The sequence below is a fragment of the Microcaecilia unicolor genome, chromosome 5 (genome assembly GCF_901765095.1).
Source record: "Microcaecilia unicolor chromosome 5, aMicUni1.1, whole genome shotgun sequence".
Taxonomy (NCBI): Eukaryota; Metazoa; Chordata; class Amphibia; order Gymnophiona; family Siphonopidae; genus Microcaecilia; species Microcaecilia unicolor.
Window position 1 is genome coordinate 311,260,550 of NC_044035.1, and position 19,887 is coordinate 311,280,436.

Below are 19,887 nucleotides of genomic sequence, written 5' to 3' on the forward strand. Positions count from 1 at the left end.
TTTTAGCTCTTTCCTCTCTTTTTCTTTTCTTTTCTCTGTCCACCCAAATTTTATCCTAACCCCTTTTCCTTTGTTTTACTTTTCAGATACCTGTCAGATTTCCATTTCCTTTCCACACACTAGTTCTCCTATTCCCCATCTCTCTACTTCTCCAGCCATCCATTCCCTTCCATCTTCAATCTATGCCCCATTACCATATTTCTTTCCCCTGTAATCACCATCTTCCTCATGTTTATTTCCTTGCCACCCCCTTGGCCTCTCCCACATGGTTCCACCTTTCCCAGTGTCTCTCTCCCTCCACCCTTCTAGCCCCGCATCTGCTCGCTCTCTTCTCCCCAGCCTTCACCCCCCTCCCAGCATCTTCCTGTCACTTCTCTCTTTCGTCTTGCCCCCCTCTCCTGTGATCCAGTGTGGCCAGGATTTCCCCCACTCCTTCCCTGATGCCCACACACACGTCCAGAACCTCTCCCTTCCCTTCAGCCCGCTCCCCTTTGTCTTCCTCACCCCCACACACGTCCAGAACCTCTCCCTTCCCCCACACACGTCCAGAACCTCTCCCTTCCCCCACACACATCCAGAACCTCTCCCTTCCCTTCAGCCCGCTCCCCTTTGTCTTCCTCACCCCCCACACACGTCCAGAACCTCTCCCTTCCCTTCAGCCCGCTCCCCTTTGTCTTCCTCACCCCCCCCACACGTCCAGAACCTCTCCCTTCCCTTTAGCCCCCCTCCCCTTGCAGGGCGAGCAGACCGCTGTCTTCCTCACCCTCTCCCACCCCCGCCGCAGCACTTGTATTCGATGCTATCGGCGCTGCCTCGTCCACCTCACAGTCTCCGTCTCCCCCCCCCCCCCCCCGTGGCAGCGCTTAGAATTTGCTACCGGCGCTGTCTGACATCACAGACGCGGAACCGACGACCTGCTCCAAGACCTTCCCTCTGCCGCGTGCGTTCTTCTGCCCTGCATAAACAGGAAGTTGAATCAGCGCGGCAGAGGGAAGGCCCCGCCCCCGGAGCAGGACATTGTGCCGCGTGTCAGCTGTCAGGCAGTGCTGGTAGAAAATCGCAAGCTGCTACAGGAGTGGGAGACGGACTTGGAGACTGTGAGGTGGAGGAGGCAGCGCCGATAGCGTTGAAGACAAGTGCTACGGCGGGGGTAGGAGAGGGTGAGGAGACACGGTGACATCTGGGTGGGCCTGACAAAAAACTGGGCGGGCCTGGGCCCACCCAGGCCCACCTGTAGCTACGCCCCTGTTAAGCACAGGAGAGAAAGCACCAGCTTGAACACATCTAATTCATTTTTGGGATTCAATAGCTGATAAGTGCATCTCTTGTAGTATGCAAATGTCAGCCTTAAGCTTGCACAGGAGCATGAAAGTCTTTTAATAGAGTATATTATACCATTTTCATTAAGAGAAATGATGCATAAGCCACTAACCATTGGAGTGTTATAGATAAGCACACTGCACAATTAACCACCAAGGCAGGTCAGAAGAAGCAGTAGGTGGCCACGATATACTTTGTTGCACATATTAACCCAAGACCAATGAAAGCAAAAGAAAAGGGTGACAGACAGAACAGAAAAGAGAATCAAAATAATACTAGATTCACAACACAACACAAAGCCAAAGAAGAGCGACCAAAATGACAGAAAGGATGAACCTGCTCCCATTTGAGGAAATGCTAAAGAGGTTAGGGCTCTTCAGCTTAGAAAAGAGATGGCTAAGGGGGGATATGATTGAGGTCTACAAAATCCTGAGTGATGTGGAGAAGGTGGAAGGGCGTAAAGAGGGTGGAAGTGAATCGATTTTTCACTCATTCAAAAAGTACAAAGACCAGGGGGACACTCAATTGCATGGAAATAGTTTTAAAACAAATAGGAGGACATATTTTTCCACTTAAAGAATGGTTAAGCTGTGGAACTCATTGCAGGAGGATGTGGTAACAGCGGTTAGTGAATCTGGGTTTTAAAAAGGTTTGGACAAGTTCTTGGAGGAAGAGTCCATAGTTTGTTATAGAGATGGACATGGGAGAAGCCACTGCTTGCCCTGGGATTGGTAGCATGGAATGATGCTACTACTTGGGTTTCTGCTAGTATTTGGCCACTGCTGGAAGCAGGATACTGGGCTAGCTGGACCATTGGTCTGACCCAGTGTGGCTATTCTTATGTTCTTATTATACAAACAACATATCGTGTCACTGGTATTAGAACTGATGATAAAGGGAATGGGGAAAGGGAATGGGACTTGATATAGCGCCTTTCTGTGGTTTTTGCAACTACAATCAAAGCGGTTTACCTGGGGCAATGGAGGGTTAAGTGACTTGCCCAGAGTCACAAAGAGCTGCAGTGGGAATCTAATCCAGTTCTCCAGGATCAAAATCCACTGCACTAACCACTACACTACTCCTCCACTCCACTCCACTCCACTCCATGATGTGCAATGGGACCAGGTCTGCAAAACTGACTTTGTTAAGAGTGTAAATTCCAAACCCTGACTGATCTTTAAACAAGCAAACCATCATAACAGTAACACAATTCATGTGATCAGTGGTTGAAAGATCAAAAAGTCTGTCAGGAGAACTTGGCAACAAGGAAAAGTTACCAGTGACAACTGTTCCAACGAAAAAATGAGTCACTGACCTGTTTAACTGAATTCTAGGGTTTTTTTTTCCAAGTTCTTGGTTGAATTATTTAGTCACTCAAAGATAGAAATGATTAAAAAAGAAAGCCCATGCTGAGCTCCCAAGGCGTTCAGTCATGGTCGAAGACGTAAAACTGTTCATTTTACTCTCATTGTCTTGGAAAGGTCAGCTGAAATGAAGAGATGTTAGTCTTGCCAGACAATAGTAATTTTAGCTTTGCCACAGATCAAAATGACAAACACGTGTTGATTCAGTACCTTATAGATGAACAGCCTCAAAAATTCCTATCCTCATGTAGGCTTAAAAGAAATGCAGAGTGCTCTTTCCACCTCTGATATAGCTGTTAACTGAATTTCCAGATGCGATGGTATAAATGTCTGAATAAAACCGACTGGGTCACTCCCTTTGATATCAACAATAATGCAAATGCTACAGTGTCTCTTTCTGTTATTCACATCTCCCAGTTCTCTACTCATTTGGGGGAGGTTGATGCAATTTTACGACTTTTCTTAATCTAAATCACCATTTCTTTAATGCATGAAGCTCAGCCTTCCAGTATGGCTACTTAAGAGGCAGCCTCGACCAACTGCTGTTTTAGCTTGGACAAGTGTGACCTGATTTCAAGAGCAGTTTCATTTGTAGCTTTAGGTGGCTTTTTCATGGTTAAAAACTCCACCATTACTAGAGCCAGGAAGTCATCCACATCTGAGGAAACTGCTATTTTGATCAACATCGGAGGTTCTCTTTTCACTCTTACCGCCAGCCATGGTCACAAATGTGTTTCCACTTTATTCTGTTTGTTTACTGCCATGATTGTAAATGCAATCACATCTCTGGATAGCAAAACACATGCAAATAAAAGTGGATTTAGCTCTTTACTCCAGATATTGAGTCACAAGCTTTTTCTCTATGTGGCGTTTATGTGCCAGCTCCACAGCACATCCGCTCCCCCCATACACTTCTCTTTGGGTTTTATACTGATGTGCAACACTTGAAGGGAAATAAGAAATCTGTGTGACTTGACTCTGAAATGCAATAATGCTATTATTCACTAACAGTGAAGTTTATTTTTCATTCAGCTAAAATAAACCCAAGTATTTGTAAAATCTCTGAAGAATTGTAATGAGGGAGAAGGAGCCAAGTAACTGTAGTCTGAACATGACTTCAGTCCAAGCAAGAGAAAAAAGAAAATGGGCAGAATATTTGAAAAATACCTTGAATGGAGTTCTATGCTGCCATTATTGTATTTGCTTCCTCTTTCCCAGATGCCAAAATCAGGCACTCGATATGCTCGCTCCACACAGAAAACAAGGTTCTGAATGAAAGACACCTACAACCAAGGAAATAAAAACAACAAACGGAAAAACTAATCAGTTAAAGATCCTTTACAAGGTTTAATTAGAGCCTTTATGTCATCTTCAAGAACACTGTCATGAAATGCCAAGAAGTTGTCAAAGTTATAATTCATTCAAAACTATGAAGTAATTCAATTTCACTTTAGAGAATCAGGCTACCTTTTATTTTGAAGAAACAATGCTTGGATTTTTAATCAAACTTTTGATTAACTGATTAGAACCATATTTCACATGTATTAATTCAGAGAAAGACTGTATTTTGTATGTAGATGATTTTTTTAAAATTTGCATTATGTTTGCTATTAGTTGTACTGTACTCTGGTTTGGGCTGAACATGGACAAGGTGTAACACCAATTATCACTATCTACAGTTAACTGGAGACAAACTGAAGTACTGATCAAAAGTACATCCTTTTATGAACCATAAAAAATGTCAGTGCAATTCTAAATCAATTACCACTAAAGTAGCAAAAAGGGAATATATTACTGTTAGGAGGATTCCACACAAAACGTTTGTGCACAATTTTTTAAAATTCTGCACAATTCTGCATATGTTATTTGTAATTTTTCTTTGAGCAGAATTCCTGCCATCATTCCCTGACCATTCACCTAGATTCTTCTTTCCCCAGTAATATCACTCTTCAGGTTCCATCCTCATCCATTCACTCTTGCCCAAAATTAGCTTCAACCCCCAGTTTTTTCTGTCCCTTCTTAAGGTGAAGGCCTCTTAGCGTCTCCCCCTCCACCCTCTATTTTCTTACCAAGCAGCAAAGGCTTGGAACTCACTTCCTGCTAATGTAAGATCTCTAGACAGTTATATAGCTGTTTTTTTATTATGTGACCAAGCCCCAAGGCAGCAGCAGTGAGGTTCCCTAATACTGAACAGTTGATTGGTGTTCTTCAGTATTCTGCTTACTGATTCGCCACTGAAGTGGCAGATCCTGTGCCCGCCCATCATCGCTGAGGCCCGGAAGTAACACTCCTGGTAGTATCTTATTTCTTCAGACCCTCAGTGGTCCTGCTCCTTTCTACGCCTCCTATCATTGGAATAATATGATATATTTACTCTATGGATGCTCTAGCGTTAATTATCTTTTATTGTCTCTTATTTCTCTCATACACATCATGTGCTTATACCTACCAAGCCCAGTGATCTGGTGCTGCCGACTTGAGAGACCTACACATCACTCACATCCAGCCCAGGTAAGGCAATTAATCCAATGCCAACTTCAAAACTATCTTCCTACATCTAGACACTCCCTACTCAACACAGGGCTTATGAATTCCAGCTCAATAAAAGGGAAATATCACTTAATACATGATCTTATTTCAGCCAATAGACTAGATGTCGTATGCATCACGGATGCTTAATATAAGACGTAGCTTTAGTATGGGCCTACAGCTAGCTGTATTGAGTGGATCTGCTTACATGGTTGATCTCCATATGATGGAAATTCTCCCAGAGTTAAGAAATTGTTAATGAGTATGAGGGCTAAGTGAAGAAGTCCAAGTTTTGATATTGCGAACCAAGGAAAAGGAATAGGATCTAGTGCACAAGTTGTTTAACTGATGTAAATGTCTATGATAAAACTATAAGAGAAGGAAGTTGAAAGGAGGTCCAATGATGTGAAGAAGAAGCGGAAGATAATGAGTCCAGATCTAATAAAGGATTGGCTTGAGGTATATCATTGTGCTGGGACCATATGACTACTTGAAGTCTGGTGGGTTCTTTTACCCTGTGGAGCTAGGTTACTCATCACTCACAAGCTTATGTGACACAGTTGTGTACTGATTTCTTGTTAGTTTCTAGAAATCTGTTGCACAAGGTCCTTGAAGTGGCAGTAGGTCCCATAGAGATATCTGACCATGCAATTACTTGGACAGACACGAGACTGTTGGACTGAATTGGGGTTGAGATCCTGGTGGGTCCCCCTGTAGTTGTATAAGAATGAAAAATTTAAGGAACTTGTGATCCCATCGCTCTTTTAGTGGATCCTCTTCCCCTGCTGTCCCACTATCAGTCAGTGTACTTCAGGGTCCTGTCTAGGGACCTTTTCTCTTCTCTCTACATACTTATTCCCTCAGTGCTCTTATCTCCTCTCATGGTCTTCAGTACCATCTTTACATGACTCCCCCCAGATCTACCTCTCCACACCAGAAATCTCTCCAGTTATAAAGTCCCAAGTCTCAGCCTATTTGCTGCCTGGATGTCTCACTGCCATCTGATAAAGAAAATGGCCAATATTGAGCTCCTTCTCTTTCCTGTAAACTTCTCCTCTTCCTCTAGTCTCTATTTCTGTGGCTAACACTCTCATCTTCCCCTTCTCATCAGCTTGTGACTTTGGGGTTATCTTTGATTCCTCTCTCTTTCTCTACACATATCTAGCAGAATGCTAAAACCTGTCATTTCTTTCTCTATAACAAAAGAACTCAAACTTGTCCTAGGTCCCTAATGAATATGCATGACGGAGACTTGCATATAATGGAGGTGAGAGGCATGCAAATCTTGACAATGCATATTCATGCATTAGAGATATCCAGAAACATCGACTGGCCTGTTGTTCAAACAAGAACGACCAAAATGATAAAAGGGATGAAACTCCTCTCATATGAGGAAAAAATAAAGAGGTTAGAGCTCTTCAGCTTGGAAAAGCTGAGGGGAGATATGATTGAGGCCTACAAAATCTGTTTAAAATTCTGCTGCATGACTTATCTTCCAACAGTGCCACTACACTCACATAACCCCTGTCTTCAAGTCACTTCATTGGCCCCCCACTATCCATTTGCATATACAGTAGAATTCAAACTCCTCTTACTGCATTCATTCTGCAGCTTCTTGGTATCTCTTCTCTCCCTACACTACTCCCTGGGCTTGATGCCTCCAATCCAAAAATGGCTGCCGTGACCTCCAGCAGCAATCTCGCAAGACTGTGGATCGCTCCTACCAATTCTCCCCAGACCATCAGGACTATATGGTAGGCTGAGGGGGCTATCTGTGGGTCCAGGAGGGGCGTTTCCTCTGTTTAGAGGGAGGGGAGGAGGAGCAGGGAGGAAGTGAAAGATTTTTTGACTTGGGGAAGCTTCAGCGGAGGAGGGACACCAAAGGGGAGGAGGGAAGGAGAGGAATGCTGGACATTTGAGACATATTAACCTAGATTTCATTTTGGTGGTGGGTTATATTATATGATGTCCTTTGTTTATCTCCCCTGTTTCTGAGGGATTTTGTTGTTAGTCTGGAAAAATTACTCCAAGGGCACATTGACAACTAAACGTCCCAGAAGAAAATGCAAAGAACTGCAGGCCTCTCTAGCCTCAGATAAGGTCAGTGTGTTCATGACACAACAATAAGAAAGAGACTGGGCAATAAAAGGGTAGCAAGTCAGAAACTGCTGCTATCTAAGATTAACATCAATGCTCATCTCACATTTGCAAAAACATACCTGGCTGATCCCTAAGACTTTTTGGATAATATTCTGAGGACTGATAAGTTAAAAGTGGAACTCTGGACAATACAGGCCACATTATATCTGGCATAAAGCAAATACAGCATTTTACAATAAAATCATCATACCAACAGTCAAACATGAGGATGTTTTGATGCCTCAGGACCTGGAAAACTTGCCATTATTGAAGGAACCATGAATTTTGCACTGTACCAGAAACTTTTTAAGGCGACATGCAGTCCATCTGTGAGCTGAAGCTGAAGCTTAATTGGGTTATGCAGCACAAAACACAATAGGAAGTCTACATATGAATGTCTGAGGCAGTAAATAAATCCCAATAATCTTCCTACTTTTAGTCATTTCCTTTGATTTATTACTTCATTATCAGGATATAACATTTCCTGTTACATTCAAGGATCAGAACTAGTGACTCACAGTTCATTATTAGCAATCAAAAATTCAGGCCTGCAACTCTGACATCTGAAATTAGTCACAGATTATTAATTCCTTTTTGAAGAAGGGAGACAGCATTAACAATTAGTTTCAAATTAGAACCAAAAAAGGTAGAAAAGAGAAAAGAATAACTTAATGAAGTTATTCCAGATGTTCCAGACGCCAAAAGTAATAAAACTATGGGGTAAGGGTAGTGGATCTGATATATCGCCTTTCTGTGATACATCCAAAGTGGTTTACAAAGTGGTGGGTTGATATTCAACAAGATTTAACTGGCCAGAAACGGATCCTGGCTTGTTCAAGGCTAACTGGTCATATTCAGCAGCAATTAAATAGATAGCACCACTGAAAATGTCTGGTTAGTGCCCAACTCAAAACATTCTAGGTACAGTGTCAGCAATTGGCCAGTTAAGTGCCAATACTACTATTACTACTATTTAACATTTCTAGAGCGCTACAAAGTGTACGCAGCGCTGTACAAACACAGAAGAAAGACAGTCCCTGCTCAAAGAGCTTACAATCTAATAGACAAAAAGTAAAGCATTTAAATTTAAAATATTTAAGCAGTCAAGCACAAGAGAACAGTCACAGAAGGACAGAAGATGTTGAAGGGTGGTCAGTGTGATTAGGTGTAACTCTGGTTGGAGTAGTGGGAGAAGGTGATAGAAGAATAGAAATGGGTGAGGTAAAGTAATGAGTGGGTTGATAGGGAGGTTATATAAGACATGTCACTCTATATTCAGCACTTAACTGGCAACGGTAACTACATAAATAGTATCGTATAAAAAACAGTCCTATCTTTATGCAATAATTCCCTTATTTCTTATTTGTCCTGTTTGTCTGTCCTAATTAGATTGTAAGCTCTGTCGAGCAGGGACTGTCTCTTCATGTTCAAGTGTACAGTGCTGCGTACAACTAGTAGCGCTATAGAAATGATAAGTAGTAGTGGTTCACCCTTGCCAGTTAAGGGCTGAATATTGCAATTAACCAGCTGTTTTTGCCGGCTCCATAAACCCAGAAATTCAATGCCAGAACCTGGACGTGGCCCGGCATTGCATTTCCAGAGATAACGTCAGCAAAACGCTGATCACCGTTAGCTGAATATCAGGCCCTCTTTTCTTGCAAATAAACAGCTCAGACTGTTTGCTTTTTGTGTCCTCTGCAGTGTACTCCTACTCCTTGGGGCTTCCAGCTCAATCAGATCCACGATGGGAACTGAAGCTGTGAGGCAAAGTGAGATAAAGGGCATTTAAATAGCTCCAAGATATAAATGCACAGATGGTGAGTGTTCTTTAATTAAAAGGAGGTTCTGGAACTAGATGTTGTAGGATGAGGGTGAAGGGCAGAGACTCAGGGATAATATGAGGAAATATTTCTTTATCAAAATGGATGGCAGATACATCAGACAGACATTCAATGGAGGTAGTGGAGACCAGGACAGTATATGAATTCAAGAAAGAATGAGACATAGACAGAGGATCTCTGAGTGAGAGGAAGGAATTGTAAAGGCGAGCAGTTGACATGGACAGAATGGATAGGCTGTATAGTGTTTCTCTGCCATCACATTCTTACACCACACAGGGATACTTTCCCCTATTTGAGATCCTCTTCCAACCTATTCCAATCTAGTCATTGCAGCCACAGTCCTCAGTGTGGATCATGTATCAAAACTTGTAGAGCCCTGAAATCATGAGCCCTAAATTCAAACCTGTGGGCACTGCCCCCCTCACCCCACAGCAGCCTTAATACAGGTTGACCTGGTGAGCACAAAAACGTAAGCTGTTTGCATGGTAGTGCCCTTGAGTAAAACATGCAACTATTTTTACTTTTTAAAAATACATTATGGTATTAACACAGTAAACATTTGAATCATAAAGATGATTTAAAACTGAATTCAAAAGATTTTGGCTTGTTTGAATAAATGGTAGTCATTATACTAAAATTACTTGCAGTGCAACAATTTGAGACAGGTAGCACTAGGGTTCATAATGAAAGAAATTCAATTATTTCTTATGCTACTGGAAATAAAGACTGAGATTTTTATAATCCCAATTTAGTTTGGCTAAGAGAAGACACTAAGGCTTAAAATACTTAGGGCCCTTTTACTAAGCCGCAGCAAAAAGTGACCTGCAGAAGTGCCAGTGTGTCTTTTGGGTGCGCGCCAGGCCATTTTTTACCGTATCCTGGAAAAAGAGCCTTTTTTTTAAGGGGCCGGAAAATGGGCGTGCAGCAAAATTAAAGCCAGTGTGAGTCTACATTTGGCCTGAGACCTTACCGCCATCCATTGACTTAGTGGGTAAGGTCTCACACGCTACCTGGGCAGTAAGCATGTAGCGTGCACCCACTGCCATATACCACCGGGTAAGCGCCCTGTGGTAATAAATAGAAAATATTTTCTAATGGGTGCTTTCAGCGTGCACCAAATTCAGAATTACCACCTGGGATGCACTGTAGCTGGGCGGTAATGCCAATTTCGCACACACCTTTGTAGAAGGGCCCCTTAAAACCCTACATGAAGCTTACTTCATCTGTATTGTAGATAATCTGCAGTCCTGATGATATCATCTCCACCAGGTAAAGGAGAAAGAGTGACACTGCGTTTATCTGCAAGAGGGAAATAAAAGCCAGATCACATTGGTAAACTTTAATAACAATACTGTACAGGAAATTTAATAACAGCAAAGGGAATTACCATATCATTGCATAGCTTCTCACACCTATGTCACTGGTTCAAGCCCCACTAAAATTAGTAGATAGTTAGACGTGGCCTGTGACATAAATGGGTGGTCTCAGCCCAGTTCCAGAGGCCATAACAGAAGTGCTTACAGAGTGACCCCTGTCAGATTTCCAAGAATTTGTCAACCCAATATTCAAAGCAATTTAAGTGGGCAGGAAAGGCTCTGGCCCGCTTAAATCGCTCATGGCCACCCAACCACTGATATTCAGTGGCATTTAACTGGGCAGTGCCACTGAATATTGGCTTTGACCACCCAACAAAAAAGTGAGCCAGTCAGGGTGGTACATGGGGCAGCATTGGGGAGGAGCTGGCAAGTACGAGGATGGCAGCATTGTTCAGTGCTGGACCCACATAGCTGAGTGGGTGAATTTGGAAATATCGGCCGGGACCTGCATAACTCAAGAAGCTAGGGGCAAGAAATTGCAGGTAGGCCCAAGGAAGAGGGAGGGGAGTGGGGGTTGTGTGATCGGTTGAGAGGGAGGGGGGACTCCCATGTCAGGGGGGGGGTGAATCAGAGGGCCTCTTAACGTTTTTGAGTTATGTGCGTCCTGGCCAATATTCAGCTGGGGCCCACATAACTGTATTATACGGACCTGGTTGAATTTTGACCGGATCTGCATAAGCTCCGGTGGCCAGCCCCCACTTAAATTGGCACTGGGTATATGGCCTGGCACTGAATATCCAGGGCTAATATAGGCAGCTGTGGTCAACTGGCTGAATATTATCTCCTGTGAATTTTGCTACATACTTAGTTATTGATTTGTGACAAGAACACGGAGAGAGAATGGCAAGAATACGCTTGATCAGGTTTCAAAATCGCAGGTAACACTGACAGGAGAGGGCACCTCCTGTGGGTAGTCTGTTTGAAATCTACTGGTAACAATCTAACCATGCTCTTATTTTCATACTTTGAAAGTCCTTACAAATATAGCGAAAGTTTATCCTTGGTGGGTAGGCCATATCACAAGGATGAAGGACATCAAAATTCTTTAAAAAAATAGGCATAGACCACAAGGAAGGCCATGCCCCAGATTTAAAAGCCTTCAAGTGCAAATTTAAAATCTGCAAGTTAGACCTCAACATTTGGAAGGACACATACTGGACTGGGGTCAGATGGATGCAGCTTTGTCATTTATCCATCCATAGCTTGTTTACTGTCTATTATCTTAGTTACATTGTAAACTGTTCTGATATTTCAAATAAAGGGTAGAATATTAAGTGAGAGGAAAAACAATTAAACACAACCTCTACAACTTCATAACTGCAGGTTTCATCTGTGGTTTCCTTTGCTGGTCAAGCAGTGGTCTCATATCAACAGTCACATAAACACACATTAATGTAAGACTTCATCGTATATAGTGAATGAATTTGATCAAGAAGATTGCTCGAATCAACTGCTTCTTTAAATACCAGTGATAAGAATATTGTTTTCTTCTACAGATATTTTGCATGGATTCATACTTAGGTCACACATTTCTCTTTCTCTCTCCAAATAACTAATTATTTCATGTACACTTAAGTAAGGCTGTTTCAAATGTATTTAAATGACAGAATGAATACGGAGTAAAGAAGCAAGACAATTTAAGAAATGGCTTGAAAAGTAGGCTGAATATCTGAAAAAATATACACTCTTCCCTAGTGCTAATAAATGATGTATCAATGTGGCCACCTGCAGGGAAGTGTGTATTTTAATCAACACTGCAGGACATAATTTTGCCTGCTTCCATGAGCAGAGTCCATTATAAACTGACATCAATTAAGTTCAAACAAAAGCAAACAGTGTATAACAAAACAAAACAAAAAAAATCAGTATTCCATATAGCAAAGGTAGTGGTGATTCCACTAGAACAGGGGTTCTCAACCCAGTCCTCAGGACACACAAAGCCAATCTGGTTTTCAGGATATCCCGAATGAATATGCATGAGATAGATTTCCATAGAATGGAGGTAGTGTATGCAAATGTATCTCATGCATATTCACTGGAGATAACCTGAAAACCTGACTGGCTAGGTGTGTCCTGAGGACTGGGTGGAGAACCCCTACACTAGAGACAAATATGAAAGAAGTGAATCATGGCTAAGTCTTAATTTTAAAAAAGAATTCATAAATTGAGTTTTCAGATGTAATACATGCGGATAAAGCTTAAATTAAAAAAAAAATAATAAGTTCATAGCTATTTAATGTGCTAACTTTAACACCTTTCCTGAATAACTTTATATCAGTTGTTCAGGTTAGTGACGGAAAGTAAGAAATGTAATCATATAATTCCAGTGTTGCACCGGTTACATTGGCTGCATGTGGCTACACACATCACTATCAAGCTTTTGTCTTTGATTTACAAATTGCTTTATGAGGGGCTTTGGTAAGAGCTACGCTGATCAGAGAAAAGCTTTCTTTAGCTTCCTGGTCTTGATATCATTAAGCTTGCTACAACCAGAAAAACTGTGTTCTCATATGTGCAGTGGCGTACCTAGGGTAGTTGACAACCGGGGCTTGTCATTTTTTAACACCCCCCCTCCAAAATCCTGTACTAGGCATGCTGAGAATACAAAACACTCAGGACCTATAGAGCAAATCTACCATACCATAAGCAATCATTTCTACGAGTCACACAAGGAAAAGGAAAGCATCTTAAACACTACAGTGAGCACTAGAACATCAATTCACCTATTGTAAAACGAAACCAGACAGAATAGTACAGATTGTTGATCCTGCACAGTCAATGCCAACTGAAAGCCATGTCTTTTTCACAAACACAGATACACCCTAATCCACTATAGAATAAGTAATCATAAACTTTCTATCTAGACAACGATTAAACTGAACCCCCAAGATGCCAGACTCTGCATACAATGCAACACCACAGAAACAGAAAATGTCTCCTAGTACTGTGCAAAATATAAAGACAGCAGATGTAAATTTGAAAAAAAACTAACAAGTATCAATCACCACTTTACAAATTAACAAATAGAAAAAAAACAAATATAGAAAATAAAACAATACCATTTTATTGGACTAATACATTTAGCTTTCAGAGGCCAAAACATCCTTCCTCAGGTCAATACAGTATAGTGCTGTTACAGTATCCTATCCTGACCTGAGGAAGGGGGTTTTGTTCTCCGAAAGTTAGTCAAAATGTATTAAAATTAGTCCAATAAAAAGATTACCCTGTTTACATGTTCTATTATAAACATTTATTAACACAGCTACAATACTACTTTATCCTAAAGCAAAAAAATAAAAATATATATGTTATTTACAGTTCGTTGTCTCTGGTTTCTGCTTTCCTCATCTTCTTTTCACTGTCTTCCTTCCATCCAGCATCTGTCTTCGCTCTCTCTCTCTGCCATCCAGTGTCTGCCCTCTCTGCTGTTCCCTCCATCCAATATCTGCCCTCTCTCCCTGCCCATCTACATCTGCCCTCTATCTCTGCCCCTTCCATCCACCATCTGCCCCTCTCTGCCCTCTCTCTCTCCTCCTTCCATTCACTGTCTGCCCTTTCTCTCTGACCCTTCAATCCACCATTTGCCCTCCCTCTCCCATCCATCCAGGGTCTGCCCTCCCTCTCACTCCCCCTTCCATCCAGGATCTGTCCCCTCTCTCTGCCCCTTTTTTTCAGCCCCCAGTTCCAGTCCCCTTATCCCACCAGTCCCCAGTTTCAGCCTCAGCCCTTTTCTCCCACCAGTCCCAAGCTTCAGCCCCCAGCCACTTCTCCCTGTCCCCTTTTCAGCCCACAGTTCCAACCCCAGCCCTTTTCTCTCACCAGTTCTGAGCTTCAGCCCCAGCCACTTCTCCCTGTCTGCTTTTCAGCCCCCAGTCCCCACAGTTTCAGCCCATGCCCCTTTTGAGCCCCGAGTCCCAGTACTAGCCCCCTTATCCCACCTACCCTCCCCCTTTTCAGCCCCAGTTCCAGCCCCCTTCATCCACATGCCTTGCATTAGGGCCCCCCTTTTCAGCCCCAGACCCATTCTCCCACCTGACCCACGCATGCCCCATTTTCCCTCCAGCCCCAGACATGGCCCCCATTTTCCCTCATGGCCCCTTCTCAGACCCCAGTTCCAGCCCCCTTCTCCCATCTGAGAACCCCCTCCCCAGCCCCCCCTTCTCCCATCTGAGCGAGCCCCCTGCTCACCCCACCTCCCTCCCCCATTCTCCCATCTGAGAAACTCCTCCCCACCTGAGAACCCCCTTCCAGTCCCCTTCTCCCATCTGAGAACCCCCTTCCAGTCCCCTTCTCCCATCTGAGAGCCCCCACCCCTCCCCTTCTCCCATCTGAGAGCCCCCACCCCTCCCCTTCTCCCATCTGAGAACCCCCTCCCAGTCCTCTTCTCCCATCTGAGAACCCCCCGACCCGACTACCAGCTCCGTCGACAAACGACAGCTCTCTTTTCCTGCCACAACCCTGCCTTTAAAAAAAAAATCTGTGAAGCGGCGTGGCAGGCAGCGTCTGCCCTGCTTGAAAAAGAAGCAAATCTCCTCGGTCGTCAGGCCTTCCCTGTGTCCCGCCCTCACGGAAATAGGAAGTTACCTCAGAGTAGGGTGGGACACAGTGAGGGAAGGCCCGAAGACTGAGATTTGCTTCTTTTACAAGCAGGGCAGACGCGAGGCACTGCCTGCCACGCCGCTTCACAGATTTTTTTTTAAAGGGTGGGAACAGCGGAAGCGGAGCACCCCCCCCCCCCCCCACCTGCTGACACCCGGGGCGGACCGCCCCCATCACCCCGCCCTTGGTATGCCACTGCATATGTGGGACCTTCATTATGGAACTCTTTGACTGAGGATCTCCAGAATACTTATTATTTCAGTTTTTGTAAACCTTTAGAAACTTGGTTGTTTCAACAGTGTTTTAATTAATGTGGTTTGTATTTTCTGGAACTGAATGCTTAATTTATATTTATTAGTAGTAGTTTTTTTTTTTTTGTAAACAGCTTTAACACTATAGTACAAATGAAGTACATAAAATTATTAAATTTAATCCAATACACACCCCTAGTCAAACTGTATATTCCAAATATTTCCTAGGTGAATAGATACTGACACAACTTCTACATGATACAAAGTTAAATACCTCTTTTTTCTCTCCACTTTTTAAAGTAAAATTAATATTTTCTGATTTTAACAGACTTAAAATAATATAAAAAATGACAGGGGTGGGATTCTTTTTTCCTAAGAGATTCCTGTAAATATTAAGGGCCCTGTTTACTAAGCCACATTATAGGCGCATTAACATCTTTAACGCGTGTTAACCATGTACGTGACTGCAATATCCCTATAGGCGCCTACAGGGTTAGTGCGCGTGCTAATATAGGTGCATTAAAAACACTAACACACCTTAGTAAACAGGGCCCTTAGTGAACTATTAGGACAATTATATTTTCTTTGCATCAAAACAATTACATGCTTTTCTAGATGTGCCAGTATTGTCTAATAAACAGCTTTTTCTATTTTTATAGTAACATCTGAGCCTTGTGTTCGTCCTTCTTAGTATTTATACTTTAGGCCTATTATGAACTGAATTGCGAGAGTGGGAAGTGTGTGATCTAATTTCACAGAGTGCTAGTTTACCATTATTTGTTTGTTATGCTTCTCACTCATTGCCTTTCCTCTCCTGGGGTTCAGCAAGGAAAGATGGAATTGGCCGAAGGCTGCAATTTTAACGTTCAGGTTTAAAAACGGAACTGTACCATGTAGCACTGCACATACTACTTCCATGTAGGGCCTTTTTGTTCCCACAATCTCAAATTGAAGCTGAAAAGATGCTGGTATATCAATGAACAGCGATTCCAAACATACTTCAAAATCAACCATGAAGTACAGGAAAGAAAAATGAAGATTTAAGAATGGACTTCAAAATCTCCAAACATGAGAATTACTGAAAATCTGTGGGGAGAGCTTAAATATGAAGTGCAAAAGTTCTTCAAGAAATATAAGAATAGCCATACTGGATCAGACCAATGGTCCATCTAGCCCAGTATCCTGCGTCCAACAGTGGCCAATCCAGATCACAAATACCTGGCAGAAACTCAATTAGTAGCAACATTCCAGCTACCAATCCCGAGGCAAGCAGTGGTTTCCATCATATCCATATATCAATAACAGACAATGGAACTTATCCTCCAGGAACTTGTCGAAACATTTTTTAAACCCAGATACACTAACTAAAAACATTTGGTCGATTTTGGCTTCATTGGAGATAGTGGGTAGGAATGGGGACTCATATTTGCTGGTCTGCTTTGATGCAGAAAAGGCCTTTGACCGTGTGTTATGGCCTTTTCCCTTTGCAGTGCTGCGGCAATATGACATTGACGGCTTTTTTAGGGATGTAATCAGTGTCTTATATTCGGACCTCCGTGCATTTATGTGGAACGGTCACGACTGTTCAACATCTGCTGGGGTACGAGGCAGGGGTGTCCACTGTCGCTTTTTTTGCTTGTGTTGACTATTAGAGAAATAGGTACTCATCCAGAAATATCGGGAGTTTCCATTGGGAGGTCAATTTTCATAATCTCAGCTTTTGCTGATGATTTAATTGTGCCTCTTATTAAACCCAGAACATCTCTCCCTGCGTTACTGGAATTTTTTCAGGAATTCAGTGATTTCTCAGGGTTCACACTAAATTATTCTAAGTCGCTTGCCTCCATGGATGGGCTAAGGCGGTAATGGGGGCCTGATTTTCCTCTTAGGTGAGCCCCGGGGTATTTCATGTATTTGGGTATACAGATCTCTATGCAGGTGTCTGCATTATATCAATTAAACATTTCTCGATTACTGGACATTACACTGGAATACTTGAGGAGCTGGATGTCACTGCCATTTACTTTGCATGGCAGGATACAGTTATTTCGCATGATTGAGCTCTCCAAATGGCTGTATGCTTTACAAATGTTACCCCAATGTCTTTTCAAGAGGATCTGAAATTATTATATAAAATGCTGAGGAGGTTTTGTTGGGGGTGGGGTAAGTCTAAACTTTCATTAACACAGTAGTTAGGGTCTTGGAGGGAGGGTGGTATGGGATTACTTGATCTCTGGAGGTACAATCAGGCATGTCTACTTCATCATTTAGGGAAGTGGTTACTGGACAGGCAGGATTATACTCCGAGACAGCTTGAGGTTAATTACTTCAAACCCTGTCATCTTTATTTTTTGCTGCATGCCCTGCGACATATTATTTCCACTCCTTTTTAGAGCAGCCTCTTTCTGCGTCCTTCACGGGGGGGGGGGGGGGGGGGGGGGGTGTCAGGACTTGGGCACATCAGACCTTTTGCCTATTCAGGGCAATTTAATGTTTTCACTGGGGAATGACAATTTTTGTAGTGGACTCACCAGGGCATTACAAGATTACAGCATGTTTTGAATAGAAGTGGTTCCCCACTGAGCTTGGGTGCTCTGGGTATTGGTATAGATTTTAGTAATGCCTATGCTTAGACTCAATTGACTCATTATCTTCATACTTTAAATAGAGAGCCTCTGGGGGCAAGGCATGGTCATCATATTCGGGAGGTTTTTGTTTGCTATGGTCAGAGGCAACAAACCTTCGGTGTCTGGCCTGTATCAGGCACTTGTGAAGATATCTCCTCGGAGGGCTATGGAGGCACTCAGAGTCTAATGGGCTCAGGATCTGGGGTGACCTAATATTTCTCTTGGTTTTACTTATTTATCTAAGCACATAACAACATTAACAGTGAATGTAAAACTTCAGGAATGTCAGTTACGGGTGTTACACAGTTTGTATTGTGTTATCTTGCTGTACATCAAACATTTGTATATGTAATGTCACTATGAGTGAGTATTTTGTTTCATGGTTGACTATATGTTACTTAGTTGTGTCATCAATAAACACATTAAAATACAGACTGAGAGGGGGGTATTAAAACACTGTAAACAAAAATTATGAGGACAAACTATATTATGATGTGGTTATATCTGGTACTCTTTGATACTTGTCTCTGTATCCACAATGTTGGTAGTGTTTACTTTGATTTGTCATCAATAAAAAATGTTGAAACATGTTGAAACATAAACCCAGATACACTAATCGCTGTTACCACATCATCTGGCAGTGAGTTCCAGAGCTTAACTATTCTCTGAGTGAAAATATTTCCTCCTATTTCTAATTTCATTGAGTGTCCACAGGTCTTTGTAATTTTTTGAGAGTGAATAATCGATTCACTTTTACCCATTCTACACCAATCAGGATTTTATAGACCTCAATCATATCTCCCTCAGCTGTCTCTTTTCAGCGCTGAAGAGCCCTAACCTCTTTAGCCCTTCCTCATATGGGAGGAGTTTCATTCCCTTTATCGTTTTGGTCACTCTTCTTTGAACCTTTTCTAATTCCACTGTATGTTTTTTGAGCTACAGCAACCAGAATTGAACGCAATACTCAAGGTGAGGTTGCACCATGGAGCGATGCAGAGGCATAATAATATTGTTGGTCTTATTTTGAATCCCTTTGCTAATAATTCCTAGCATTCTGTTTGCTTTTTTGGCTGCTTCCATACACTGGGCAAAAAAAGTGGACAAATTCCAAAACAAGAAAAAAAAAAAAAGAGATTCTCGACTGGCTACAGAAAACAATTGCAAGCTGCTATTTCTCCCAAAGGAGGGTTAGAAAGTACTGACTGAAAGGGTGCTCAAATTTTTACATCTGTTTTATTCTCTATTTTTAATCTATATTTTAAAAAACTGAAAATAATTAGTAATTAAACATAATGCTTGTATGCAATAACTTTATACTGTGTAGAGGTTCTGTAAGCTTCTGTTCTATTAGGAATTCATTGAAATGTACAATCTGACCAAGGGACTAGTGGTGTCTAAACTTTTGCATTAAACTGTACAATATGCGTTGCTGAATGTCTTAATGTTTCTATTTGTGCAAATTTTCTTTCAGTCTCTGTAGCTACCATCATAGGGAAATGGACATCCTTTCAGAGTTGTTTTACAACGCTGCAGTTTTATGACCAGTTCCACTGACCACAATTTTTCCTGTAAGCACTTATGAAAAGCATACAGAAATTAAAAAGTATTTAATGATCTAGTAAGAAAATTTTAATATAACAAAAAGAAAAAGCTGCAAAAACATAGTAACACAAAGGCATATTTTCAAAGCACTTAGCCTTCCAAAGTTCCATAGAAACCTATGGAACTTTGGAAGCCTAAGTGCTTTGAAAATATGCCTGATAGTAACATAGTAGATGACGGCAGAAAAAGACCTGCACGGTCCATCCAGTCTGCCCAAGAAATGTGCCACTTTTTTGTGT

General features: G+C 42.1%; 1 protein-coding gene across 3 annotated transcripts in view; it reads right to left on the reverse strand.

Annotated features, from left to right (window-relative positions):
- PHKB (phosphorylase kinase regulatory subunit beta) overlaps positions 1-19,887 on the reverse strand; it is a 435,362-nt gene that overhangs the window by 268,687 nt on the left and 146,788 nt on the right. For all 3 annotated transcript variants that reach the window (XM_030204379.1, XM_030204381.1, XM_030204382.1), the window contains 2 exons: positions 10,412-10,492; positions 3,852-3,967 (listed from right to left, as the gene is read on the reverse strand). In XM_030204379.1, coding sequence (XP_030060239.1) covers positions 3,852-3,967; positions 10,412-10,492 — 197 coding nt within the window. The remainder of the gene's footprint in view (positions 1-3,851; positions 3,968-10,411; positions 10,493-19,887) is intronic.